General features: G+C 36.6%; 1 protein-coding gene across 1 annotated transcript in view; it reads left to right on the forward strand.

The window, feature by feature from the left end:
* The window catches only part of EPC1 (enhancer of polycomb homolog 1), a 42086-nt gene extending 25398 nt beyond the window's left edge, over positions 1 to 16688 (forward strand). The window contains exons 7-14 of the mRNA XM_015812024.1: positions 89 to 265; positions 347 to 436; positions 526 to 674; positions 4912 to 5258; positions 13119 to 13234; positions 14207 to 14348; positions 14473 to 14833; positions 16131 to 16688. Of these exons, the coding sequence (XP_015667510.1) occupies positions 89 to 265; positions 347 to 436; positions 526 to 674; positions 4912 to 5258; positions 13119 to 13234; positions 14207 to 14348; positions 14473 to 14833; positions 16131 to 16203 (1455 nt within the window). The 3' untranslated portion in view covers positions 16204 to 16688. The remainder of the gene's footprint in view (positions 1 to 88; positions 266 to 346; positions 437 to 525; positions 675 to 4911; positions 5259 to 13118; positions 13235 to 14206; positions 14349 to 14472; positions 14834 to 16130) is intronic.
* Positions 16689 to 25927: the final 9239 nt, after the last annotated feature.

Below are 25927 nucleotides of genomic sequence, written 5' to 3' on the forward strand. Positions count from 1 at the left end.
TAAAAGAGCCAAGATTGCCTACCCCTGTCCTAATGGTTAAGATGTATCAAGTTACATAAAACTATTAATGCATTTTCTCTTCATGCAGCAAGAGAAAGCCGATGCTATACGGCCGAAGAGAAAATATGAGAAGAAGCCTAAAATTGTACCTTCATCGGCTGCTAATGCTTCTCAGCAGACAATTCCTGCTTCACTGCCAATCTTTAATGCTAAAGATATGAATCAGTATGACTTTCCCAGCTCTGATGAAGATCCTCTTTCTCAAGTATGGCATCTACAGTCCTTTGGTTCAGGGAGAAAAAATATTCTTGCCTCCTTTTTCTTATCTACTGCTTTCTTCTTAAAGGTCTTTTCTGGTTCTTCTGAAGCTGAGGAAGAAAATGATCCTGATGGGCCATTTGCTTTCCGTAGGAAAGCAGGCTGTCAGTATTATGCTGTAAGTCTTGAATTTGTATAGTAGTATATTTTTACACTTATATTAATTAAATTTTTGTTTTAACCCTTTTCAAATATTTCTTTTCAAAGCCTTGTTTAGACCAAACTGGTGACTGGCCTTGGAGTACTCCTAAAGGGGGAACGTTAGGAGATGAGCGTTATAGATATTGCTTAACCACCCTTACTAGGCCGCAAAGGTGCATTGGGTTTTCACGTAGACGGGTTGGACGTGGTGGAAGGTAGGCTTATTTATTTTAAAACTACAATAATACCATATTGTGTATGAGATGTACATTTTGAAATGTAGTTGTAACATGTTTGCTCAGTTACTTAAATTAGTACATAAATTTTAATTAGATGTCCGTATTCTTAATCTATATCTTTGACTTGATTATGGTCTTCTCCCTTCTGTTATAAAAAGCTTTATTGTGACTTTTCTTCTTCTCTTTTCCCCTTTAAATCCTTGATTTAAAGGCTAGCACTAACTATATTTTGTATGTCATTGCACTGTGTAAGTATCAGAAAATAATGGGAAGAAGACCCTGAAATCTATGATAGTTCTTGGGTATGGAAGTTTTAGGTATGGTAGTTCATACTTCTTGAGAATAGGTTCTTCCCTGTGGATCTGTGCATCTTCTGCTTAAAGGTGTACACACGTTGAGGGTCTTCTAAGATCATCTTTGTTTATCTATATAACCAGAAAACGTATAGGTAGGCTTTGAAACAGCTTGATTTCTCATAAAATGATTTCCATGGGCATAACAATAGAATAGGGAGAACCAGAGATCTCTTCAAGAAAATTGGAGATATGAAGGGAACATTTCATGCAAAGATGGGCATGATAAAGGATCAAAATGGCAGGGACCTAACAGAGGCAGAAGAAATTAAGAAGAGGTGGCAAAATTACACAGAAGAACTATACAAGAACGAGCTTAACATCCCTGATAACCACGATGGGGTGGTCACTGACCTCGAGCCAGACATCCTAGAATGTGAAGTGAAATGGGCCTTAGGAAATCTGAGCAACAACAAAGCTAGTGGAGGTGATAGTATTCCAGCTGAGCTATTCAAAATCTTAAATGCAGTAAAAGTGCTACACTCAATTTGCCAGCAAATTTGGAAAACTCAACAGTGGCCACAGGATTGGAAAAGATCAGTTTACATTCCAATTTCAAAGAAAGGCAATGCCAAAGAATGTTCGAACTATGCACCATTGCACTCATTTCACATGCAAGTAAAGTTATGCTTAAAATCCTACAAGCTAGACTCCAGCATTATGTGGATCGAGAACTTCCAGAAGTACAGGCAGGATTTCGAAGAGGCAGAGGAACTAGAGATCAAATTGCCAACATACGCTGGATCATGGAGAAAGGTAGGAAGTTCCAGAAAAACATCTACTTCTGCTTCATTGACTATGCTAAAGCCTTTGATTGTGTGGATCACAACAAATTGTGGCAAGTTCTTAAAGAGATGGGAGTACCAGACCATCTTATGTGTCTCTTGAGAAACCTATATGCGGTCAAGAAGCAACAGTGAGAACTGGACACAGAACCACTGATTGGTTCAAAATTGGGAAAGGAGTCCAGCAAGGCTATATACTGTTGCCCTGTCTATTTAACTTACACGCAGAGCACATCATGAGAAAGGCAGGGCTAGATGAATCAAAAGTTGGAATTAAGATTGCCGGGAGAAATATCAACAACCTAAGATATGCAGATGATACCACTCTAATGGCAGAAAGTGAAGAGGGAGTAAAGAGCCTCTTGATGTGGGTGAAGAAGGAGAGTGCAAAAGTGGGCTTGAAACTCAACATTAAGAAAACCAAGATCATGGATCTGGCCCTCTCAATTCCTGGCAAATAGATGGGGAAGAAATGGAGGTAGTGACAGATTTTATCTTCCTGGGCTCCAAGATCACCACAGATGGGGACTGCAGCCAAGAAATTAAAAGACGCTTGCTCCTGGGGAGGAAAGCTATGGCAAATCTAGACAGCATACTAAAAAGCAGAGACATCACCCTGCCAACAAAAGTGCATATAGTCAAGGCCCTGGTTTTCCCAGTTGCAATGTATGGCTGTGAAAGTTGGACCATAAGAAAGGCTGAGCGCCAAAGAATTGAGGCCTTTGAACTATGGTGCTGGAGAAGACTCCTGCGAGTCCCCTGGACTGCAAGGCAATCAAACCAGTCAGTCCTAGAGGAGATCAACCCTGAGTGCTCTTTAGAAGGCCAGATCCTGAAGTTGAAACTCAAGTACTTTGGCCACCTAATGAGAAGGAAGGACTCACTGGAGAAGAGCTTAATGCTGGGAAAGATTGAGGGCAATAGAAGAAGGGGACGACAGAGAATGAGGTGGCTGGATGGAGTCACTGAAGCAGTAGGCATGAGCTTAAATGGACTCCAGAAGATGGTAGAGGACAGGAAGGCCTGGAGGAACGTTTTCTATGGGGGTCACAATGGGTCGGACACAACTTCGCAACTAACAACAAACTTTTTTTCTATAGACTATATAAAAATCAACATTAAATTACATTAGTAATTTTTACTACAAAGATTCTGTGGCAAAATAGTAATTTAATCATATCTTGTCTGGATTCTTTTATCATGTGTTTTGTAACACATTAATTTTAGTATGTAATAAATTATTTTACTTAAAGAATATTATCCAGCTAATCTGGAACCTTCAGCAGTGCTTTTCTTTATAAAAATTAGGTATAAAAGTATTTTACATTGCTACTACTGCAGATGCACCACAACTTGGAAAGAAGTATATATATTTTAGCATTTCTAGTATAGCATTGTTCATATTTTGCAATGAAATCTTGACAAGTCTCCATAATTTACTTTCCTGTCATCACATTCAAAATTGTTTCAATTTAGAAGCTTGTAAGAAGAATACACCATCTTTTGCGCATAGTGATGTAATTTCTAAAATATTTTAAGTACAGATAGTCCTCGACTTATAAACACAATTGAGTCCAAAATTCCTTTTACTAAGTGAGACAGTTATGTGAATTTTGCCCTATTTTATGATCTTTCTTGCCACAGTTGTTAAGTGAATTGCTGCACTTGTTGAGTTAGTTATTAAGTGAATCTGGCTTCCCTATTGACTTTGGTTGAAGTGTGAAAACTGTCATAAGTTATTTTTTCAGTGTTCTTGTAACTTTGAACAGTCATTAAAGAAAGGTTGTAAGTCAAGGACTATCTGTATTTATGTTTACTTTTTAAAGCCTGGATTATTTTTCTAGATCTAAAAGGATGAGGGCTCTTTTTTTATCTTAATTCAAACTGGATCTTTCAGAATAATCATTCTCTAACTATCTTAGCCTTTTGTCCCTATTAGGTTGACATTATTAAGTCTAATTACCACACGTTTTAAATTTGTTTGTGATCCTCAAATTATAAAGTATTACCTTCACAATAAGGATCAATTGGTTTTTAAAGAAAGAAAAAATATGACTTTTTAGTAAACTTTGCATGCATTTGAGCAGTGAAAGTACTTCTAGTATTCTGGTATACTTTTTTAATAGTGACATCTATCCAGACTGCTCTTTGGTTTTGCTGTCCTAATCTATCCTAAGGTACAATCAACCACTTATGTGCCAATATCCATTTATAATGGTTTGACATTTGGTTCAAATAGACAAATATTGTCCTGTTTCATTTCAAGTAGGAAATTAGCATTCATGTAGCAGATTAGAATTTGTCAACCTGACTTGCAGTATCCTCCTGGTCATGGGATTCAAATTTGGACACATTGCAACTGGTGTGTATTTATGATAGTTGCAGGGTCCCAGAATCATGTGATCAGTTTTTGCAATCTTGTGACAAATAAAGTTAATGGAGAAGCCAGATTTATTTAACAACCATGTTACTAACTTAACAACTGCAGTGATTCACTTAAAACAACTTTGGCAAGAAAAGTTGCAAAATGGGGCAAAACTCGCTTAACTGTCTTGACTAGCAAAATAAATGTTGGGCTCAATAGTGCTTGAAAATCAAAGACTACTATATGTAACTCTTAAATAGGGCTGAACTTATTTAAAAATGATTTGGAAGAACTGTTTTTTTACCTCTGCCAAGCATAAAATCTGTTTACCATACCTTAAAAACACCAGGTTTCTTTCAAGTTTTTCCATAGCCTATTATTAATTCCCATTAAGAAATTTGTTTTAGTCTATCCCTTAAGTATTAGCGTCTTATTTCATGCTAATGTGGAAGCATAAAAAGAGACATAAGTAGAAGGGCAATAGAGGGCTTTTATAGGGGCTCTTACCATTTCTTCCAAATAATTTTCAAATTGTATATAACCCTCTTGTAAATGTTTTTCCAATGGTTGAAAGAGCCAGATCGAAAAATATTTTCACACAGAATTTCCTTGCTATTTTTTCTTAACAGTTTAAAAATAATGTTTGGATGAAGATAGGAATAACACGTTGGCTAGTATATGATTAAAAGTAATCTTCTTTCCATTTTTAGGGTGCTCCTGGACCGAGCATATTCAGAGAAAAACAGTGCATTCTGTCAGCTGGATTCAGAAACACTTTCCTCACACTCTTCAGTCAATCAAATTGCCAATACCTCAGAAACAAATACCTCGGACAGATATTTATCTAAAGACCTCAGTCAGATACTAGTCAATATCAAATCACGTAGATGGCGTCATTTTAGGCCTCGGACACCAACCCTACATGACAGTGATAATGATGAACTTTCATATAGGAAATTGCACAAGAGTGTTAATCGAGCAGGCACAGCACAACCTGGGACCCAGATATGCAGTACCTCTATTCAAAGTAAAGATACCAGTGGTGCAGCACACTTTGGTATGTTGATTTTGACAAATATAATTCTAAAAGTAGTGTTGCCGAAAGCCTAATTTTTATTTATTTCTTCCATATTTTTCCGTAGTGGCTGATGTTTATGCTGCATGTTTAAATGCCATGCTATAGCTGTATTCAATCCATTTTGTTTTCAAATTTTTAGTAGAATTTTATAGAGTCCATTCCTTACATTTCTTATTTATTTTTGTTGTTTTATTTATATTTATCAGTTTTGACCATTTATAATTTGATATTAAGAATGCAAAATAAGGAATTGATTTGAAATGTTCAAAACATCAACACTTAAAATCCAAAATTTAGTGATATACACAATCATGAAAAGTCCTGCTGGTTTAAAAGACCAACTTATCAGTTATATTTTATTAGCACAAAAAGTTTTAGAGATCACTACTGAAAACTCTCCAGCCCTTTGGCAGGGTAAATACCCATTTAATCAGATGTTAAAGAGATGGTACAAATAATTTTTGTTTGTTTGTTTTTGAGAAGCCATTATATGTTGAAAGGATGCAATTCTATCCTGATTTCTTGTAAAAGGATCTTGGTTTTTTTTTTAAAGTCTTATAAATGATGTCTAAAAATGAACAGGAATATTATTTTAAGACTACAGTGAGGGAAAAAATTTTTGGCAGTTCAGAATTATATTTATAAACTGTAAACTTTGATGAGTCAAGCAACCTGGGATACAGTTAAGAAGGATATGGCCTTTTGATCGAAGCCCATTGCTATAGAATTTTGGAAGAAGTTGCTAAGACTTGTGTTGGTTAAATATGTAATTTGCAAATGTAAATCTTGAGAGTGTAATGTTTCAATTGTGGTCATCGTCTTTTGTTATCTTCTGTAACTGATATAAACCCCTTTTAAATTCTGTTGGAACAGTTCTGTAGCACTGGATATCTTTTTTTTAAATAAAAGACAAGGAAATCATCTCTAACATGGATGAATAAAAAGATGTATATAATAATGGCCGTAGCAATTTTATTAAGACTTTTGATCATTTCAGTTGTTGAATCATTTTGTTTATTATAATTGTTATTTATGACTTTAATAATGCATCAAGTCCATATAAGACTCAAAGCTTATTTTTATAACTAATTTCATCACTGTTTGAATTACATAATTGATTCCAGACAGAAGTCTGAGGATATTGGAATAGTATTTCATATGAATATAAAATAAGTTAGAACTCTTAAACCACCAAAGAAAACCATTTCAACATATTTGTTTTATCTCAGCGGATCTTCATTGTAGCTCCCTGTCCTGCTCTAATGAGTTTGCCTGCTGCTGTATTGTTATTTTTTTGTTCTGCCTGGAACAAATAGCTTGCATAACTAGGAAACATTAGAAACTATAACTAAAGAAAAACTAGAATTTGACTATAAACTCTGAAAATTTAAAATATATTCTACAATTTTCATAAACCTGGTTCATAGGCTGGTTGTCTCACATTTTGCAGTAAGGACTTTTGATGTTACAATTCAGTCATATAACTTGAAACAAAGCTTCCAAATTATGCAATTTTCCCCTTCCCATTTTTACAATCCAATTTCATATTTGTCATTATTCAGAAAAGCCACAGTTTGCAGATGTTATTGAATATGGCAAATTGTTTGTGTTTATTTTCCAACCTAAATTGAAAACAAGTTATAAAATACTAGCTTGTAGTGAACTGTATTCATTTGTGGCAGTAAACTGCTATTTATTCAGTGAAAAATGTCATAGGAAGAATATGTTTTTGTAATCATGCCATTGTGGATCAAGAGGTCTTTCTTAATGAAACTCATGCTTAGTCATTTTGTCAGATTAATGCTGTGTGTTTTATCTGGGATTGTCCTTGAGGACTACTAGGAAATTAGCTAATCCATAATGCTCTGGTGTGAGTAGTTACGGGCACAGCCCAACACATCATTTATTAATTCATTTATGAAAATGTATATGGCCATCCAACTACTCAGAGTCTAGGCCAGGGGTAGGCAACCCAAAACACTCAAAGAGCCACTTGGACCCGTTTCCCACCGAAAGCAAAACACTGGGAGCCGCAAAACCCTTTTGATATTTAAAATGAAGATAACACTGCATATATCCTTTTTTAGCTTTATTATAGGTGTGTGTGTGTGTGTGTGTATGCAGTGTTATCTTCATTTTAGATGTCAAAAGGGTCTCTCTATCTCTCCCTCTCTCTCTCTGTCTCTCCCTCTCTCTCTCTTTCTGCCCTTGGTCTGCCAGTCCTCTTCCCCCACTCAGTGTGTGTGTGTGTGAGAGAGAGAGGGGGGGCACTTGCGCTTCCTCCCTCTCTCTTTCCTCTTCCTCTCTCTATCTCTCCCCTCTCTTTCTCTCTTTTCTCTCCCTCTCTTTCTCTCTCTCCCTCTTTCCTCTCCCTCTCTTTCTCTCTCGCTTTCCTCTCCCTCTCTCTCTCTCTTTCCTCTCTTCCCCTCTCTCTCTTTCCTCTCTCCCTCTCTCCGATCTTCTGCTCACCTGGCAAGCTGGCTTCAGGCTGTTCTCCAACAAGCTGACACACATTCTTATTGGGCTAGCTCAAGGATAGGCAACCTCGGCTCTTTTATGACTCATTGACTTCAACTCTCAGAATTCCTGAGTCAGCATAGCTGGGCTAGCTAGCTAGCTCCTGCTTCCTGCAGAGACACAGCCAAGGCAGGAGCCCTGCCCAATAACTTGTCAGCTTGTGGAACAGGTGAGGCCACTCTCTCTTTTACACACACACACACACACACACACACACACACACACACTCAGAGAGAGAGAGAAGGCTCTCTCTCTCTCTCTCTGCAAATGACAGAGGAGGCTGGGAGCCGCAGGTTGCCAACCTATGGTCTAGGCTGTTTATAAAACTCTTGTAACACTGCTGCTCCTTAATCTGCATCGTGGACTTCTGGGTACAATTCAAGGTCCTATTGATCTATGGTCTAGGCTGTTTATAAAACTCTTGTAACACTGCTGCTCCTTAATCTGCATCGTGGACTTCTGGGTACAATTCAAGGTCCTATTGATCATCTAAAAATCCCTTCAGGATATAGGGCCTGAATATCTGTGGGACAGCACCTCTCCACTTTTCTCTGTCCATCCTATAAGATCTAAAAAGATCTTATCCTATGAGGCTCATGAACAAAGCAGCAGCATCTTAGAGACTCCATAAGTAAGCCTTCTTTTTTGTCATAACTCCCCTTTGGAACAGTATCCTCCTCTCTACCAAAACCATGTGTAAACAGAGGTTACAAGTAGAAAAATTTTAATCAATCAATTATGCCTGAATATTGGAAAGTGAGAAGAGTATGATGGCTCAGCCGCTAAAGACACTGAGCTTCTGAGCTGGAAAGCTGATGGTCCAGGTTCGAGACCCTTTCCCAACTCCTGGCCATCTAACAGTTCGAAAGCATGCAAATGCGAATAGATAAATAGACACCACTTTGGTTGGAAGTTTATAGTTCAGACAACTCTGGCTCCCTTGGCTAAGAAACAGATGAGCATCTCTCCCTAGAATCGGACATAATTATAGAGGGAAACCTTTATCTATGGGAAAGTGAAAACAAAATGGGAATTAAAACCATCCATAGTATTTGAGGAAAAGTCTTGAAATAAGGAATGTTTTTAAACATTGAACAATATTGAGATCCAAATCTTAATTTTAAAAACAGTATATATTTACAATGTACACTGAAGTTAAACTTTAGTTTTTATAATCATTCACATCAAATGATTAAATTTCTGTGTAATAGCAATAGCACTTAGACTTATATACCATTTCACAGTGCATTACAACCCTCTCTAAGCGGTTTTTACAGAGTCAGCACGTTGCCCCCAACAATCTGGGTCCTCCTACTGACCTCTTAGCAAATAGGGTGATCACACCCTATTTAAGGCAGTCTTTTAAAATGTTTGTATATATTCTATAGTTGTATAAATTATTTGATCTCACTGCACAAATAATTCCTTAACTGAAAGCTTAAGTAGCATTCTGATCAGAAAGGTTGTACAAACTTAAGAGATGTTTAATTGCCCAAGACAAAAGCTCATTTGCTGTCATGATAATATCCTGTCTTCTTATGGTAGTCTGATAAAGGCAATGATCCAGAAACACGTTACTGCCTTTATATTGTGTTTTCATAGAGGCAGTTCGAGAGGCAGATCATTTACTGCAGTTCATTTACTGCCTTAACTTTTAATAAACCATTTTGTTCTCTATGATCTAGGTTAGTTTTAGATTAGCAAAGATTGTTTTCTGATTTGTTATTGACATAATCTCACATGAGCTGAAAAAGTACCATTGGCCCAAAGTCACCAAATGAGCTTCATTGGATAGATGGAAAATATTTTCCACATATAGGAATCATTACTCTCTTAATCATTTTAAACTGAACAATATTTACGTAAAAACATCGGATTATTAGTATTTTCTCAGGTTTTGTAATATTTAAATTATAAATAATTCATATAGGAGAAAAAGCAAATAGAATAATCAGATTTTATAAATTCTTTAAAATCAAGATGTTTTGCAAGCATATTCTTCAGGGCAGTTTTCATGTGTTTATTTGCACTGCTTTTTTTTTTCCAATAAAATCTGCATTTTGTGTGCTTCTGCCTAAACCCTATATAGTTTAGTGTGTGATAATGTGTGCTTCTGCCTAAACCCTATATAGCAGTGGTGGCGAACCTATGGCACGGGTGCCAGAGGCGGCACTCGGAGCCCTCTCTGTGGGCACACATGCTGTTGCCCCAGCCTCACCTCCGCCCACAACCCCCTCCTCACCAGCAGCCTCCCTGGAGGAGAGTTGCCCCTGAGCGTGGCCCACGTGGAGCAGCGCAGCCAAGGCTGCAGGGCGCAGGCAGAGGGCATGGCCACCATGGCGCTGCTGGGCTGCCTAGGCGATCTGCGGCGGGCCCTGGAGGCGGTGAGTGGCCCTGCGGGCAGGCGGGGTGGGGGCGGGGCCAGCTTTTGGGCACTCAGTCTATCTGTTTTAATATGCTGTGCACCGCCCTGAGTCCTGCGGGAGAAGGGCGGTATAGAAATTAAATTAATAATAATAAATTAATAATAATAAAAGGTTCGCCATCACTGCTATATAGTTTAGTACCAAAACAATGTTTCAAATTAAACCAAATTCAAAGGGCTGTCCTGAAATGTTTCTAAAAAAAAATTTCAAGTTCAGAACAGAATACTTCATATTTGGAACAAAGCTGTTTTAACTTTGGAGCACTTCCAAAATGTTGGAAATAGCTTGGTAAACAGGTAGTCCTGAACTTACGACAGTTCACTTAGTGACTTTTCAAAATTACAATGGCATTGAAAAAAGTGACTTACGATTGTTTTTCACACTTACAAACATTGCAATATCCCCGTGGTTATGTACTCAAAATTTGGATATCTGTCAACTTGTCTCATAGTTATGACGGTTGCGTGTCCCAGGATAATGTGATCACCTTTTGCAACCTTTTGACCAGCAATGTCAATGGGGAAGCCAAACTCACTTCACAACCATGTTACTAACTTAACAACTGCAATGATTCACTTAACAACTGGCAAGCAAAATCATAAAACAGGACAAAACTCATTGAACAACTGTCTTGCTTAGCAACGGAAATGTTGGACTCAGTTGTGGTTGTCAGTTGAGGACTACTTGTACAAAGTTTAAAATGCAAAATATTGTGAACCACAAGTCTAAAAAGTAAACATTTTTGTTGAGACAAATTTCATGCAGGATTCAAATTTAACATGTTGAGATTAAAATATGTAGATAGAAGGTGGTTTTAATTGAAAGCCTTTTATGAAAGATATACTAGTAGTAGCTGAGAGATAAAATATATAGGAAGAAAATTATTAGAATAAATTCCTAGAATCATCGGTTTGAGATGGGTGACTATACAAATTGAATTAATTAATACAATTTAAAACTATCATAATCAACTAATTGTGCACATTGCAATAGGGTCCCTGAACACTGATCATTTCAATTTGCATACTTCTAATCCTCAGACATATATGCAGAGATGGGCATCCCTGAATGAACCTAAGTATCCTAATTTTATTTAGACTCAAGCATTTAAAAACTATTTTAAAATTCAGACATATACACTTAGGGGAAGAAATTTTTTGAAAAATTATATATGTGACTTTATATGAGCTGGAACAAAAAAAAACCCTACATATACAATTGTTTTTTGTTGGGGAAAAATATATCAGGTTTGTGTATTCCATACAATTTTGGCGTACACATCTAAAACCATTGTTTCATTTGTCACATGAAAAATCATTTTTGAAACCAAACTTTTCAATAGCAATTTAATACAGATCAGAATCCACTTATTTAAAATGAAAAAAAAATCTAAGGAACTCTTTGTGTTATAACTAGTACAGTTAGCCTATTACTTATTCTCTTTTATGAGTCTATATAAGCTGTGAAATCAGATGAAGAAAGGCTACCAATGTGAACAGTGATGTGAAATACTGCATAAGTATTTTTTATTTGGAAGTTAATTTATATTAGGTTTTGTCCAATAAACATATGCTGTAGCTACCAAATACACACATTTTCTTATGTATACATTGTTCAGTGGAATGGAATTAAGAATTAGATATTATCCTGATGAATTTCTTCCACCACTGTATCCTTAACAACATTTTTGTATAGGACTTTCATTCCATATTTCAAAAGTCAATACCATAAACAGTTACATTAGCATAATCGTATGTTATACAATATTTAAAGAGATTAATAATAAGGCTGCATCCTGCCAAATCTGTTTCAAACTTAAATGTTTTTGCTGCAATTTAAAGCCTAAAAACCATCATTCCTTGATATCTGGGGTGAGAGAAAGGAAATAAAACTCAAAAACTCTGACATTTTTCTACATTGGAATACACTTAGACCTATAGATAGGCAAAAGTCCTATGAAGATTAGCTTGGGATTGTATTTATGAAGGTTTAAGTTAATCAAATGTCTATGGTACACCAATGTGTTGCATTATTACATATTCTTTCTCTACCATCTCTTAGTTCATTTTATGTGTATTGATTAGTGCAATACAAAATGATGCATAAGTAATCTGTTTTTGAAACTTGGCATGAAATCTGTATTGTGCTGTCATGTATGAAATTAAAAAGTAGATTATAAGTTTTAATTTTCTGTCAGGAAGTTTAAAGTAATACCTAATAAAGTAAAGTAAACTTTTGTATTTAAAACAAATTGAATTTGGAAAACTTGCCATATTCTACAAACAAAGTTTATAATTTATTCTTCTGTCTAAATTCACTTTAAAAGTTGGCATTAGGGAGATTTTCATTAAGATGCAGTGAAACAAAAATCCAATGAAACTTCTCTATTTTCTATTTTTAGAACTCTCCATAGACAATAAATAGTATAATACAGTCTTTCTTCATTCCTCTGTAAATCAGCATAATCAACTCCGTTCTTATTGACTGGATTTCCCCCCGCAGTGGGTTAATTGAGGGAAATTGAATTATTACAATGTCACCATTTATATTCTAATACACGTACATACATATACATACATATATAAATTCTCAGTTAAATATCAATATTATCAACACATTTTAGCTGATGTGAGTATCAGAAATTCTGCTACTATGGTAATCATAATACAGCAATTTGCTGTTCTATAACAGCAGTTCAGATGTTTAATCCTGCATGGTTTACAACCAAGCTTTATTTTGGAAGTGCAGTTAGTATGAAATCCCACTAGAGCTGGAGTACTAAATAAATGTACTATGCTTAAGACCTGTGCATTTATAGAATTCTTTAAACTAAGGAATGCACATATTAGGTCTACATATTTTGATAAAGTATTTTCTCATTTTATATTTTGTTCAGCATTTACAGCCGAACAATACCAGCATCATCAACAGCAACTGGCACTAATGCAGAAACAGCAGCTTGCACAAATTCATCAACAGAAAGCAAATAGTAATTCTACGAACGCTTCACAGGTGAGGGAATTGCCTGTATTATGATTTATTCCTCATTTTTTCCACCAGGGGTCATCTTTAATTCTCAACTGTTGCCATAACATCTTGCAACTAACCAACAGAAAAGTGGCTTTCGCTTGAATCTTCATCTTAGCCATACGCTAGTGTTTAGAAGTGATGCTACAGGTGAGTATAGATGGCACTACTGCTGCTCCTTGTATCAGAAAAAGAGGTGATTCAGCATTATAAATATGTAAGGGAGGAAAACAAGAATTGTCTGTTTGATGTGAACAACATCGCAATATTGAATGCATATTCCAAAGGAACAGAACTTGCATTACTGCTGGCAAGCCTTGATGGATACCACTATACATATATTCTAAAGAATGCTAGCTAACTAATTAATTTACATTGTATACATTTGCATTCTCTTCTACCCTCAAATAAATTTACAGATTAATCCCTACATTATACATTTTAAAGTCTTCAGTGTTTTCAGAAAATAAAGCTTTTTATCTCATTAGTAATTAGCTTACTAAGGGTTAGAGCAGATAATCACGATATATATTATTTGACTGAGTTTCTTGATTTATTTAAGTGTTTTAAAAATATAAGATACTATAGTTTAAAATTCCAGTGAAAGACCCTTTTTATTTATTCAGAAAATACCAATAATTAATTTTATGGTTCTGTATATACTTACTCATGCTACTAATCAAGTATTTACTTGAAAAAAATGAAATGGGATTTTTAAGTAGATCTTTAGTGCATGCTTTTGTGGTTGTTAGGATTGTGTACTATTAGGATTGTGTACTATTTCCTTCCCTACATTCTATACTATATACTATAGAGTAGTTTTGAAATTTTTTTAAAAAAACATTCCATACTTTCTCTTAACTGAAACTGGTGACTTTTCCATTTTCTATTGTTGGGCTCAGCGGTACATTATTGTAGTGTGTGATTTATAGCTTGATGTTATTTTTTCTTTAAAAGGGTTTTAGTTCCAAGACATTGGATTCTGTCAGTGCTCAGTTTGCTGCTTCAGCCTTGGTTACATCAGAACAGCTCATGGGATTCAAAATGAAGGATGATGTGGTGCTTGGAATTGGGGTGAATGGCATCCTTCAAGCCTCAGGTAAGAAGTAATGATTGCAGTGCCAAAAAGTATAATTGCATGTGGGTGGGGGAAGTGAGAGAGAGAGAGACTTAAACTAATAACTGCTTATTGTCATTTGGGATGACTTTTTCTTATTTCACAGGAGTATATAAGGGCTTACACTTCAGTAATACTACGCCTACAGCACTTGTACATACAAGCTCATCAACAGCAGGTTCAGCCTTGTTACAGCCTTCAAATATAACACAGACTTCAAGTTCCCCCAGTGCACTGAGTCACCAATTAACTGCTGCCAATTCTCCAACAACTCAGGTTCTGTTTGGGAACAACATTAGATTAAGTGTACCCTCATCTGTTGCCACTGCAAACTCTATTAATACGCTCAATGCACGGCACATACCTAGGACTCTAAATGCTGTTCCATCATCTGCCTTAAAGCTGGCTGCAGCAAACTGTCAGGTGCCCAAGGTGCCAGCCTCATCCTCTGTGGACACAATACCAAGGTAAGTTCTTTTCTTATACTTTGTCATGTTGAATTCTTAAAAGTTGAAAAAGAAAAATTTTATGAATGTCTAAGCAAAATAGTATCAGTAGAAAATTCTGTAAAAAGTTCTATAATTAGAAATATTGAATACATTTATGATAAGTTTATCAAAAGTGGGATAGATTACTTTTGTAAAACTTGATTTTCCAAAGAAAAGGGGTCTTTTTGGTGCTGCCGAACAGAAGGCACCTAGAAAAGTCTTAATTAATTCACAGCTTCTAATTTTCATTGCTTTCATTTAATAAAATTTGAACCTCCTATTCATTTATTATAAAAGCTTATTAAAAAATCTCACTTTTTATGTTTTTAATCTTATTCTCAGTTTTGTTTTTCATTTTTCTATTTTTGTTGTAGTTTTGGGTACTCTAAGTATATTAATACTTCCAACTTGGAAATGTGTATGTAATAATACTTGCAACATTAAGATTGATGTGTTCAAGCCCTGAAAATAATAATTGCATGTGATAAAATTACCGCCTATCGTCTTCCCCCCAAAATCTTTTTTTATTTTCAACATTAAAATCTGTAATGCTGTAATCATTAACTTGTTGGAATAGCTCCAAAGAGACTTGGGCCATCCTTGGCCATGGGAGCTTTCTCAGATCAAACTACATTACATGGTGGTTGTTCTGCAGAAAAAATGAGAACAGGGAGTGCTGTGGATACCACCTTCAGCCCCTGAACAAAAAGCAGGATATAAATCTGACATTAAATAATAGGATAGGATATTACTTGGAAATTTCAGGGCTATAGATAGGAACTCAAATGAAAAAAAAATCCAGATTTCTCCATTGATTTCTTTAAGAGATATTCAGGATTCAGTTAAAGAATCCTACATTTGTCTTTTTATCAATTTTATTGATATTGTCATTATTGCTCCATTTGGAGGTTGAAGGGGATGATGTTAGATTAATTTACCTATATCCAATCCCAGCTTCATTAAATCTGCAGGTAGCATTCTTTTCTTGAAGATGTTTAGGAATATGTTGAATTGACCATCCAAAAATAAATTGATTATTAAATACTTATTTTAGATTGGTAGAATCTCAGTTTGAAATATAAATGGTTTATTTTTACACAGTGTTTCCATAAGTATGAGACAACACAGATTTGAAAATGGAAAGAAAAATATTATTACGCTACACTGAAGTTCCAAAGATGGAATATAAGCACTTGTACCATGTTTTTAAGAGTGGCTTTTTCCTATTTAGATACTCAACCAATGTATTTGTGTTCTCTCTACTTTTATATTTCAGGGAAAACCATGAAACAGAAAAGTCAGCACTGAACAATATAGCAGACAATACAGTAGCAATGGAGGTGACGTAGTTTCTGTAGTAACGAAACTTCAATCTTTGGGAACTTGTTTAGGTGCTATGCATCAGTAGCAATTTGAATGCAAGGGATGATGGAATGCAGCATATTGTATTTCCATGGCAGCTGTGGGGACTTGACAGCAATGCACATCTCTCATGCGTTGGTTTTTCTATTCTTACTGTTAATAGGAAAAAATCAATACCTGTAAATTAAGATGACAGCAATTATCTGTACAATACTGCGTATTTGTAATACCCTTGTATATATGTTACTTGAATACAGAACCATTCATTTGTGATGCTTTGCACTTGGGGCAGGGGGGAGGGAGAATTGCAACAAAGTAAGAGTGTAAGAAGTGAGATTGTATAAAGATGAAGTGTCATGACATCATGTGCATGGTGCGGAACCTGCTGTTTTATCTATTTATTGTGCTGTGTTTACAGTTTTTGTACACTGTACCTTCATTGGTTCCTGTGCTGTAGTAAATGTGTTAGGTAGCTGTGGACTCCTTGGTATTTTGTAAATGGTATTAACATAACTTGGTTCCCCCTCTGGGTCCTTGAGGTTTTTTGTGTATCATGTGAAAAATGGTGACATACATACATAATTTTTTAAAAGGCATCAGTTTAAAAATGGGGAATGTACTACTCAATATGATCTTCCTGCTTTAAAATCACAAGGCAAGTAACAAGCTAAAAATGAAGTCTCATGGATTCTATTCAACTGACTAGCTCACTTGTGTGCAGTTTCTGGTACTTAAAGCACTAAAGTTATGTTGCTGCTCTTCATATAGCCCCCTCTGTTGTCCCATTTTTAATGCACCAAAATAGTGGTGTCAAATCAAGTATGCAAATGGAGTCCTTGCAACTGGAGTTTTATGTTGTCTTGCCATTCTTTTGATCACAAATTATATTTTTTTATTGTGTAATTGTTATTAAAGACTTCATTCTTCACTTGTTCTTTTTGAAAAAAAAGGCTAAAAGGGAAAAGAATGCAGTAATTGCTGTACATGTTTCATCATTCCAATTTCTGAAAACAGCCAGCTTTCCTTCCCCCCCCCCCTTATCTTTTAATATTCTCCAAAAGGCTGCAAAACCAGAACCACAACTGTTGGGTGCCTTTCTTTGGAAATATTTGCCCTCTCTTCTGTGAAGAGAATGGTACTTAGGACTCTACTACTAGTGCTTTGTCAGTACCGGTCTGAATGCCCATTCTGATGGCGTACATTATCCTTAAGGTTTTTAATCCCACCTGGAATTGTGATAGAACTCTCACAAAATAAACCCAGGGCATTACATGTTGACAGAGAAGTGTGTGGTGTGTCATACTAATTTCATTTTATGAATTTATTCTGAGAGAATGTGATCCAAAACAGCTGAGCATGCTTGTTTTAAATTAAAATATTTTAAAAGTAATGCAATAAATAAATTAATAGGGATCACTGATCAGTGGCTTCCAACAAAATGGGACAAAGAACTGATCTGGTTTGGATCTTAAGACTTCACTTTGAACTGGAGTGAAGCATTGGGTGAATCATGCCTGGTACAAGAAGCCAAAGCAGAAAAAGATATGTGTATGTGCTTTTGCAAAAATTTCCAGAATCTTTCAAAGTTCATGTTTACAAAAACATTAAAATAAAGTTACAGATCATTACAGACAGTAATATCCAGATCGATTGTGCTTACCATAAAAAAATAAGATTTCATTGAACAATTATTGAGTACAATGTAATGGAAATCTCTGATAAAATTCATTGTCAAGCTTTTCAATCCTTTACATTATTAATTTTGGCAAGTTACTTTTATTTGCCTAGTAATTATATCTGAGAATCCGGAGGTAAATTATGTATTGGGAAGGTCTGGAGGAGAGCAGTTTTTCTGAGAAGAGAGATTGGCTCTGGGAACTCCAACATTTTTTAAAGAGAGAATATCCCTATCATCTGGCTAAGAAAGCAGGAGACTATGAGTTCTGGTCCCACTTTAGCTATGAAAGCCAGCTGGATGACCTTTGGCCAGTTACTCTCTCTTGGCCCAACTCACCTCATGGGGTTATTGTGGGAAAAATAGGAAGATACATTAGATATGTTTCAATGAGTTATTTGTAAAAATAATAAAGGCAGGATACAAATAAATAAAAATAAAATCAATTAATTTATATTGGCATTTGAAAGAACATGGCTGTCCCATATAGTGGCTGTCCCATTTTTTTCACTAAAAGTGCTAATGAATCAGAGTGTGTAAACATGACATTTTGCTATCTTTTCCCTTACCAGCTGTAGCAAAGAAACCTAGAGATGAACAAATAATGGAATAGTTACGCAAAAAGCATCTGGAAAGAGACACAATAGTTTGGATTTCATTCACAGATACTTGAAGATTAAAAAGATCTTCACCTAAGTGGTGAATATTTTCAGATGCCAAATCTGAGAAACTACAGAATTACTTTTACTATAGCCACAATTTTTGTGTTGTAGTTATTTTCATTTCATAATTGATGTGCATTTTGCAGTGTGTATTTTTCCCTAGATACAATGCAAATCTACAAAATGTCACAACAGAGCTGGAAAACAAAGTTGTAATTTCTTTAAAATAATTATGATCTTTCTTACCTAATTAATGTGGTGTAAAACTGAAACATTAATAGTCAAGCAACTGAAAAAGATCTTTCTTTTTTTTAGCATATCACAAGCATCATTCAACTACTTAGGTTTTCAAGTAGTTCATAATACTTGAAAAAACAGCAGTATGTGCAAAGTGGCTGCTTGAAGCAATGATTAGACTTTAAGACTTTGGGCATCCTACTTTTTGGCACACAGCTCATTAAGAGTTGGCTAGAGTTTTACTAATGGGTATGATTGCTGAATTGCTCTGGTTTTGAATGCAACTAAAATTGCCAGTTTCCAAAAACTGGAAATACCATAGTAGCTTTTAGCACACTAGTCTAAAGAACACATATGCTGTAGTGAAAAATTGAAAAATAAGTAATAAAAATCCTTGCTTTGATTCCCCCTCCCAAGGAAAAGAGGGTACCTTCTGGATGGGTTAATAATTTATATAATTAATGTGTATTTAGTGTTCATTTTTGAATATAGATAACATACTGAACTATTAAAGTCAGGACTAAGTGTGCTTCACTTGGTAGGTAAAAATGATTAGGTTGTGGTTCAAACATGTATAAATCAATTTCTTAATAGACACAGATGAAAGAATTATGCAAAATCCTGATATACCCTTATATTAAGACTTTTGCATTTTTATCATTATATAAAGCGATACATTATATTTGTCTCCTCTTTTCTCTTTCCTGACTATCCCTTTGATCTCTTCAGGAAGTTAACATCATCAAAGATGACACACCAGTGTTTACCAACACCTGACAGCAACTATTCTCAAAACCTGCACTTTCTCCCATAATTTTCAGAGGCTGTGTAAGAATGGGATGTACTCTTCCATAGCTTCTGGAGCTTTTGAAAGTCACACAGAATGAAGCATGCTTTACCTTGAGAAGAAAAAGTTCAGCTCAAAAGAAAGTGGATAGAGCACAACACATGCAGCAAATGAATGGCTAAAGCTGGATCCTAAAGGGAGTCAGACAAGAAACAAAAGGATTTCGAAGGACCCTGCTTCCGCCACAGCCATCTATTTGCTGCATGTGTTGTACTCTAGTCTCTTTTTCTTCTGAGCTGTACTTTTTCTTCAACTTCTCATCTCAAACAAGTTGCAGAAATATTTTATTTACTTCTTTCCTCTGTTCTTCAGCCTGGCAGTCATTCATAAAGATAAGTAACTTACAGATTTTGCCACTCTCCATGCATTCAGTAAATTTAGCAAATTAAGTGGTTGAACGGGATCAGGATTGGAGGGCAGAGACTTGAGAGTTTAATTTCAATACCTAATGGGGAGGGAATCATCAAATCTATCCCTCCCAGCTTTAATGTTTTGTTTTATTGAAGAAATGTGGATTTCTGGAGAGTAAGCAAGGGAAAGGTTTGGAGAACATCATTCTGAAGCTGCCATCTTTGCATCCAGGTAGCTGGTTTCCCCAAATCTAGCAAGAGCCAGTAGTAATTTTCAGTCTTCCAAGCAGAGCAAAAAGTTCATCCTGAAGCTACTGCATTTCCATGCAGGCGACTGGCTTCCCCAGAGCCAACAGAAGCCAATAATGGCTTGCAGTCTCCTGATCAGGGCAAAAAGCTCTAAAAACAGCTGCCATTTCTGCAAGGAATTGTCGGAGCGCTGAAATTAGCTGCTTTCAGGAGGCATGAGGAGTGGGTCGAAGCACTGCAGATTCTCAGGAAGGTGGGATGGGAATAGAAAGATGTGCAGTAGCATCCCTGTGGTTATTCATAAGGGCAAATGCAGACACATTGAAATGGGGTTCTATGTTTTTTTTGGGGGGGGGGAGTGTTCTGTTGTAACTTTATGTGACAGGTTATATCTCAAGGACTACCTGTAATCAATCTTACCATAATCTCTAATTTCTCTAAAAAAACAGAGAAACAAATGACAAAATTGTTCACGATGGCAATTCTACTCCTGAAATCAAACACAGGATAATCTTAGGTAGAACTGCAACAAAATAAGATCTGGAAAAGCAGAGATATTGATACCAATATAAAAAGCAGGCTAGTTAGACTGATAGTCTTCACTATAATGATGTATGGGTGCGAGAATTGGACACTAAAAATGGCTGATCGAAGAACAATTGATGCCTTTGAAGTGTGCTGGTGTAAGTTACTACATATTATAGACAGCCAGAGCAACTAACAAAGAGGTTTAAATCATATAAAACCGCATATCACTGAAAGCTAAAATCATAAGACTATATATGATTTACTTTGTCCATGCTATGTGTAGAAATTCATTAGAAAAGGCAATGATGCTAGGAGAATGGTTAGTGGACAAAGAAGGGGCAAGCAAAGAACAAGCTGGCTTGATAACATCAAATCTGCTACAAAGTTGAACATCCAACAATTGAAAGATATGCTTGACAGGGTAGCATGGAGATCACTTGTGTATAAAGTCATCCAGAGTAGGACATGGCTAAATGGTTAAAACAAACAATTTCTCTAAGTTTGTTAAGAAGGACTTGATTTTATCTTGTTTGTTGTTCCTACTTTTTTTATGCTGATAGCTTGCATTTGATCATCAAACATCTTTTTATTGCCTAATGTTTCATCCAGTCTCTTTTTTTTTAAGACATTGTTTTAAAAGTTGGTTAGACTTTTTTCACGATATTTCTTACTTCTTCCTTTTGTTCCTCAGGTTCACATAAGTTAATGGAATCTTTACACTGATTTCATACTCTGACAGCATATTTCTGGCATATTGTAGCTACCACTACTACCATCCATTAATACTTTTAAATTTAATCTACTTGATACCATTAACTGTCCTGGCAGACTAGATTGATTTTCTCTACTATGCCTAATACATAATCTCTGATTTCAGTGCTGTCTGTCTACTTATACTATGTCTATATGTAAAGTCTGCCTTTATGTTTTTTGAAACAGGTATTGGTAATAAATTAAGAATTTATTCTGCAAAACTATGTAAATTTCCTATCTGCATTATTGTAACAACCCAATCAAGTTGGTGCTGTAATTTTTATGCTACTATATTTCTCTAATTTTTTTCATTGTTATCTTCCGTTCAGCAGCCTTTGCAACTTACATCTTCTTGGACAGTTTTAAGTTTTTCCTTAGTCTAATTCCCACAATGTTACAATTATATATATCAGTATAAAAAGAAAATTAAAGCTTATTTTTTGAAGCTTCTAATCATAGAATTGGAAAGGACCTAAAGATCATCAACTGCAATCCCTTGCACTATTCCAGCCCTATCAACTGATTACTCAACCACTGAAAATCTCCAGGAGAAAAAACAACTACCATACTCCATGTAGATACTTAGTCTACTGACCAACAGCTCTTACTGTCAAGAAATGATACCTAAAATCTAACCTGTATCTACATCCCTGTGGTTTCATCCCATTCATCCTAATCTTACCCTCTGGAGCAAGCAAAAATAAATCTTGTGTCTCTACAATGTGACAACCCCAAGTATTTGGAGAAAGCTCTCATATTTCCCTTTCAATCTTCTCTTTTGCAAGCTAAACATTTAGGTCTACTAAACATAAGGTTTGGTTCCCAATCCTTTCACTATCTTGGTAGACCTCTGGACTTGCAGTAAATTATTGTCTTTTCTAAATTGAAACATACAAAACTGAACACTATTTCAAGTGAAGCCTGATCAAGGAAGATTAATATTCTTTAAAATGTTTTTGCCTTCTTTAAAACTGTATTACACTCTTAGATCATATTCTAGAAAATATTTGATATTTGCATCCTCTACAAAAGTAATTGTGACTCGTGACTTGTCACCAAAGCACACAAGCCACTCTTTGTTGCATCCCCTAAAATTCTAACTCACAAGGGATACACACCATCCTTTATTGCACACTCTGAAATTTCATCTCATCATTTGGGGGTGTGGATATTTCAGGTTGGATACCTCTGCAGCACAAGTTTTTTCATATGATTGTTATGATTTTGACATTTATGCTCAGTAGGGCTGTGCAAAGCATTTAAACAAAGAACCTCTCTTTGAAGTGTTAAAATAACTACATCCTTCCCAACATGACTTCGAAAGCTGTCATTGATTGTGTGTGCAAATGGCTTTTTGTCAACAAACAAAACTTTGCAACTTAGACATTGGGAAAAAATGGTGCACAGAAAAAGGAGGATGCAAGATAATGCACAAACTACTGATAATATTAAGTTAATTTGTCAAAATAAATTTTAATTTATTGTGGCCTCTGTCCAGTCCCCTATAAGAATTCTAGCTCTGACCAATGCAAAGATGAGCAGAGAAACTAGCTTCCACTTTCTGTACATCTTTTTAAAGTCATCACATTGTTAATGTTTTTATTTAAGTGTATAGAACTAAAATCTCCCTGCCAAAATGAAATAATTTGGGAGGGGGGAGGGTAGAGATGATAACTCCTATCTTCAAAGCCCCTAATTAATACCTTTTAATAATTCAATAATTCTTGCAGAACTGTAATTATCAGTTATGCCCTCTCATTCACCTTTCCCCCTATTTTACTAAGCCTACTACTCAGTAAAAAAAATCCTGAATCACAAATCTGGAAAATGTGTACAACTCTGCCATCATGTGGTGGTACCAAACAATAGAAAAGTTGGTAGATAAAGCTTACAATCTTATTGTACTGAGCACATTTTTTTTGTTTATATTTCTAGCACTGTCCCAATGCTGTTTTTAATAAGGCCGGTGGCGCCTCTTAGCATCCCATCTTCATTCAGCAAAAATAAATAAATATTAAGGTAGCAGTTATTAAAAGCATCGGTAAGCCAAATTTATTTCTATAATAACATTAAAATTGTAATTGAAAATATTTTAAAATATGGTAGAATAAATAAACTTTCAAATCAGCTAGCACTAAATAATTAACAATATATAGACAGGAACAAAATGTCAACCAAAAATTGCATAATTTTTTGGTGGAAAAAACAAGACCAAATAAATATTCATTAAATCATAAGAAAGTTGGGAGAAATTAATGTTAATAGTCATGGTTATAAAAGGAATATCCATGTTGAGAAAAGGCAATTTAGATGATAGATAGATAGATAGATAGATAGATACATAGATAGATACATAGATAGATACATAGATAGATCAGACAGACGGACAGATAACCTTTGTCATTTTTTTTACTGTGGGCACATTGGCACACATTAAAAATGAAATTTTGTTGCTTGCTCTCAAAAGTGTATACATAGATAACACACGTTTAAACATGCTATATACAACTTATGTATAAACCTTCACAATTACATATAAATAATAAATATTAATCACTCTCCATCTTGAATACATAATGGAAAGAGGAAGCTTTCAAGTTCACAAGGTTAATACTGTATGGAACAAAACTGTGACTGAATCTGGATGTTCTGCTTTGGATACCTTGAAGCCTCCTCCCAGAGGGTAACAAGGAAACAGGTCCTGTAGTGTCCCAGACAATCTTGCGGACCCTGTTCAAGCAGTGCTTATATCCTATGTCCTTGATGGAAGGGAGGGAACTGCCAATCTTTTCTGCCATCCTCACCGCTTCTGCATTACTTTCCTGTTTGAAGCAGTGATGCTTCCAAACCAGACTAATGCTGTATGACAGGATGCTCTCTATCATCCCTCTGTAGAAAGTGGTAAGGACAGGGGAAGAAAGTGACTTCATTCCAGAATGCAATAAAGATTGTTATTGCCAACTGCTTGGATAGCTTCCACAAGAATTGAACATAGAAGCCCACAGTATGATTGTGCAGTATAGAAGGAAAGTTTCCTTCCCATTAACAATGCATCTCCCCTGTGTGCTTGTCAGCTGTAAGTGGAATTCTTTTTAAATTAATCATAAAGAAGAGCCTTTATCAGGTTTTCTCTAGAGAATGTGGAAAACATAATTGAGAAAGTGATGCTGGGGGACTACCTTAAGTCTTCTGGAGAATCCCCTTTTGAGTATAAAAGATACCCACCTATTCGTGAGCAACTGTTCAAGCCAGTTCACTACGAAAGACTTGTCGTATATGTAGATTAGATTCTATAAGTTGAAGGATCTTAATGGAAGCAAAAGGAGGAAAAAGATGAAACATGCCTTGTGATATTATGACTCAAACTCCAGTTCTGACATATAGTATTTACTGTACATGTAACATTTCAGTCCAAATGTAAGAGGGTGGAGTTTGTGTCAGGATATCATATTTCAGTATTTGAACATCCTAGCGGTTAGGAATGTACGCCAATGGATGCTGGAACATCTATCATTTGCCCATTGTATCTGCATTTCTGATTAGTTGCTTTATTTCAAGTCCAGCAACTATCGCTGCTGCTGATGGCGGACCTACCGGTTTTGGCTCCGTAGTCTCCGCGGGGTCCTCGGCGGAGATGGGGAGCCTCCGGAGGGTCGGGGGTGCTCGCCGGCCTGGGTTTGGTGAGAGGAGAGGGCTGGCGAGCAAAGAGGGCTGGCAGTGGGCCGCGTGACCGCCTGGCTGTGGCTGGGTGGAGCCACGGGCGGAGCTGTGGGTGGCGGCCCTGGCTCGGAGAAGCCTAGCGCGGCGGAAGTTTGCGGCCTAGCGGCCTGGCGGCCTGACGGAGATTTGCGGCCTGACGGAGATTTGCGGCCTGGCGGCCTGACGGCCTAACGGCCTAGGCGATCTGGCGGCCCGGCAGCACAACGGACAACGGCCCGGAGGACACGCCGGCTCAGCGGCACAGCGGCCCGGGTGGAATAATGGCCCGGGCGAAGGACAAGGCCCAGTGGGAGACGCAATCCGGTGGGTAGTCAGCCCGACGGCCTGGCGGTCCGGCCTGGTAGCCCAGGGAAGGATGCAGCCTGGCGGTAGGGTCTGGCGGCCCGGGCAAGGGCCGCGGCCCAAAGGAAGAGTCTGCCTGAGGGACACGGCCTGTTGGAGGACCCAGGGCTTGGCGGTGAGTGCCTGGAGTGGACCTGGAGGCTTGTGCAACTGGGGTCTGGCGTGCCTGGAGGCCTGCGCGGTTAGGGCCTGGCTGACTTTGACTGCAATTTCCCCCCCCCCTTATGGGGGTTAAGAAGAACAATGAACTGTGCTGCTTTCTTGTGATCCATCTAAGCCCCTGACTAGGATTACCATCACGAGGACTTTCCCCCCTCCCCTACTCTGCTGCTGGACCTCCTGATGTGA

This window comes from Protobothrops mucrosquamatus, unplaced genomic scaffold (genome assembly GCF_001527695.2).
Source record: "Protobothrops mucrosquamatus isolate PMUCROS unplaced genomic scaffold, P.Mucros_1.0 scaffold61, whole genome shotgun sequence".
Classification (NCBI taxonomy): domain Eukaryota; kingdom Metazoa; phylum Chordata; class Lepidosauria; order Squamata; family Viperidae; genus Protobothrops; species Protobothrops mucrosquamatus.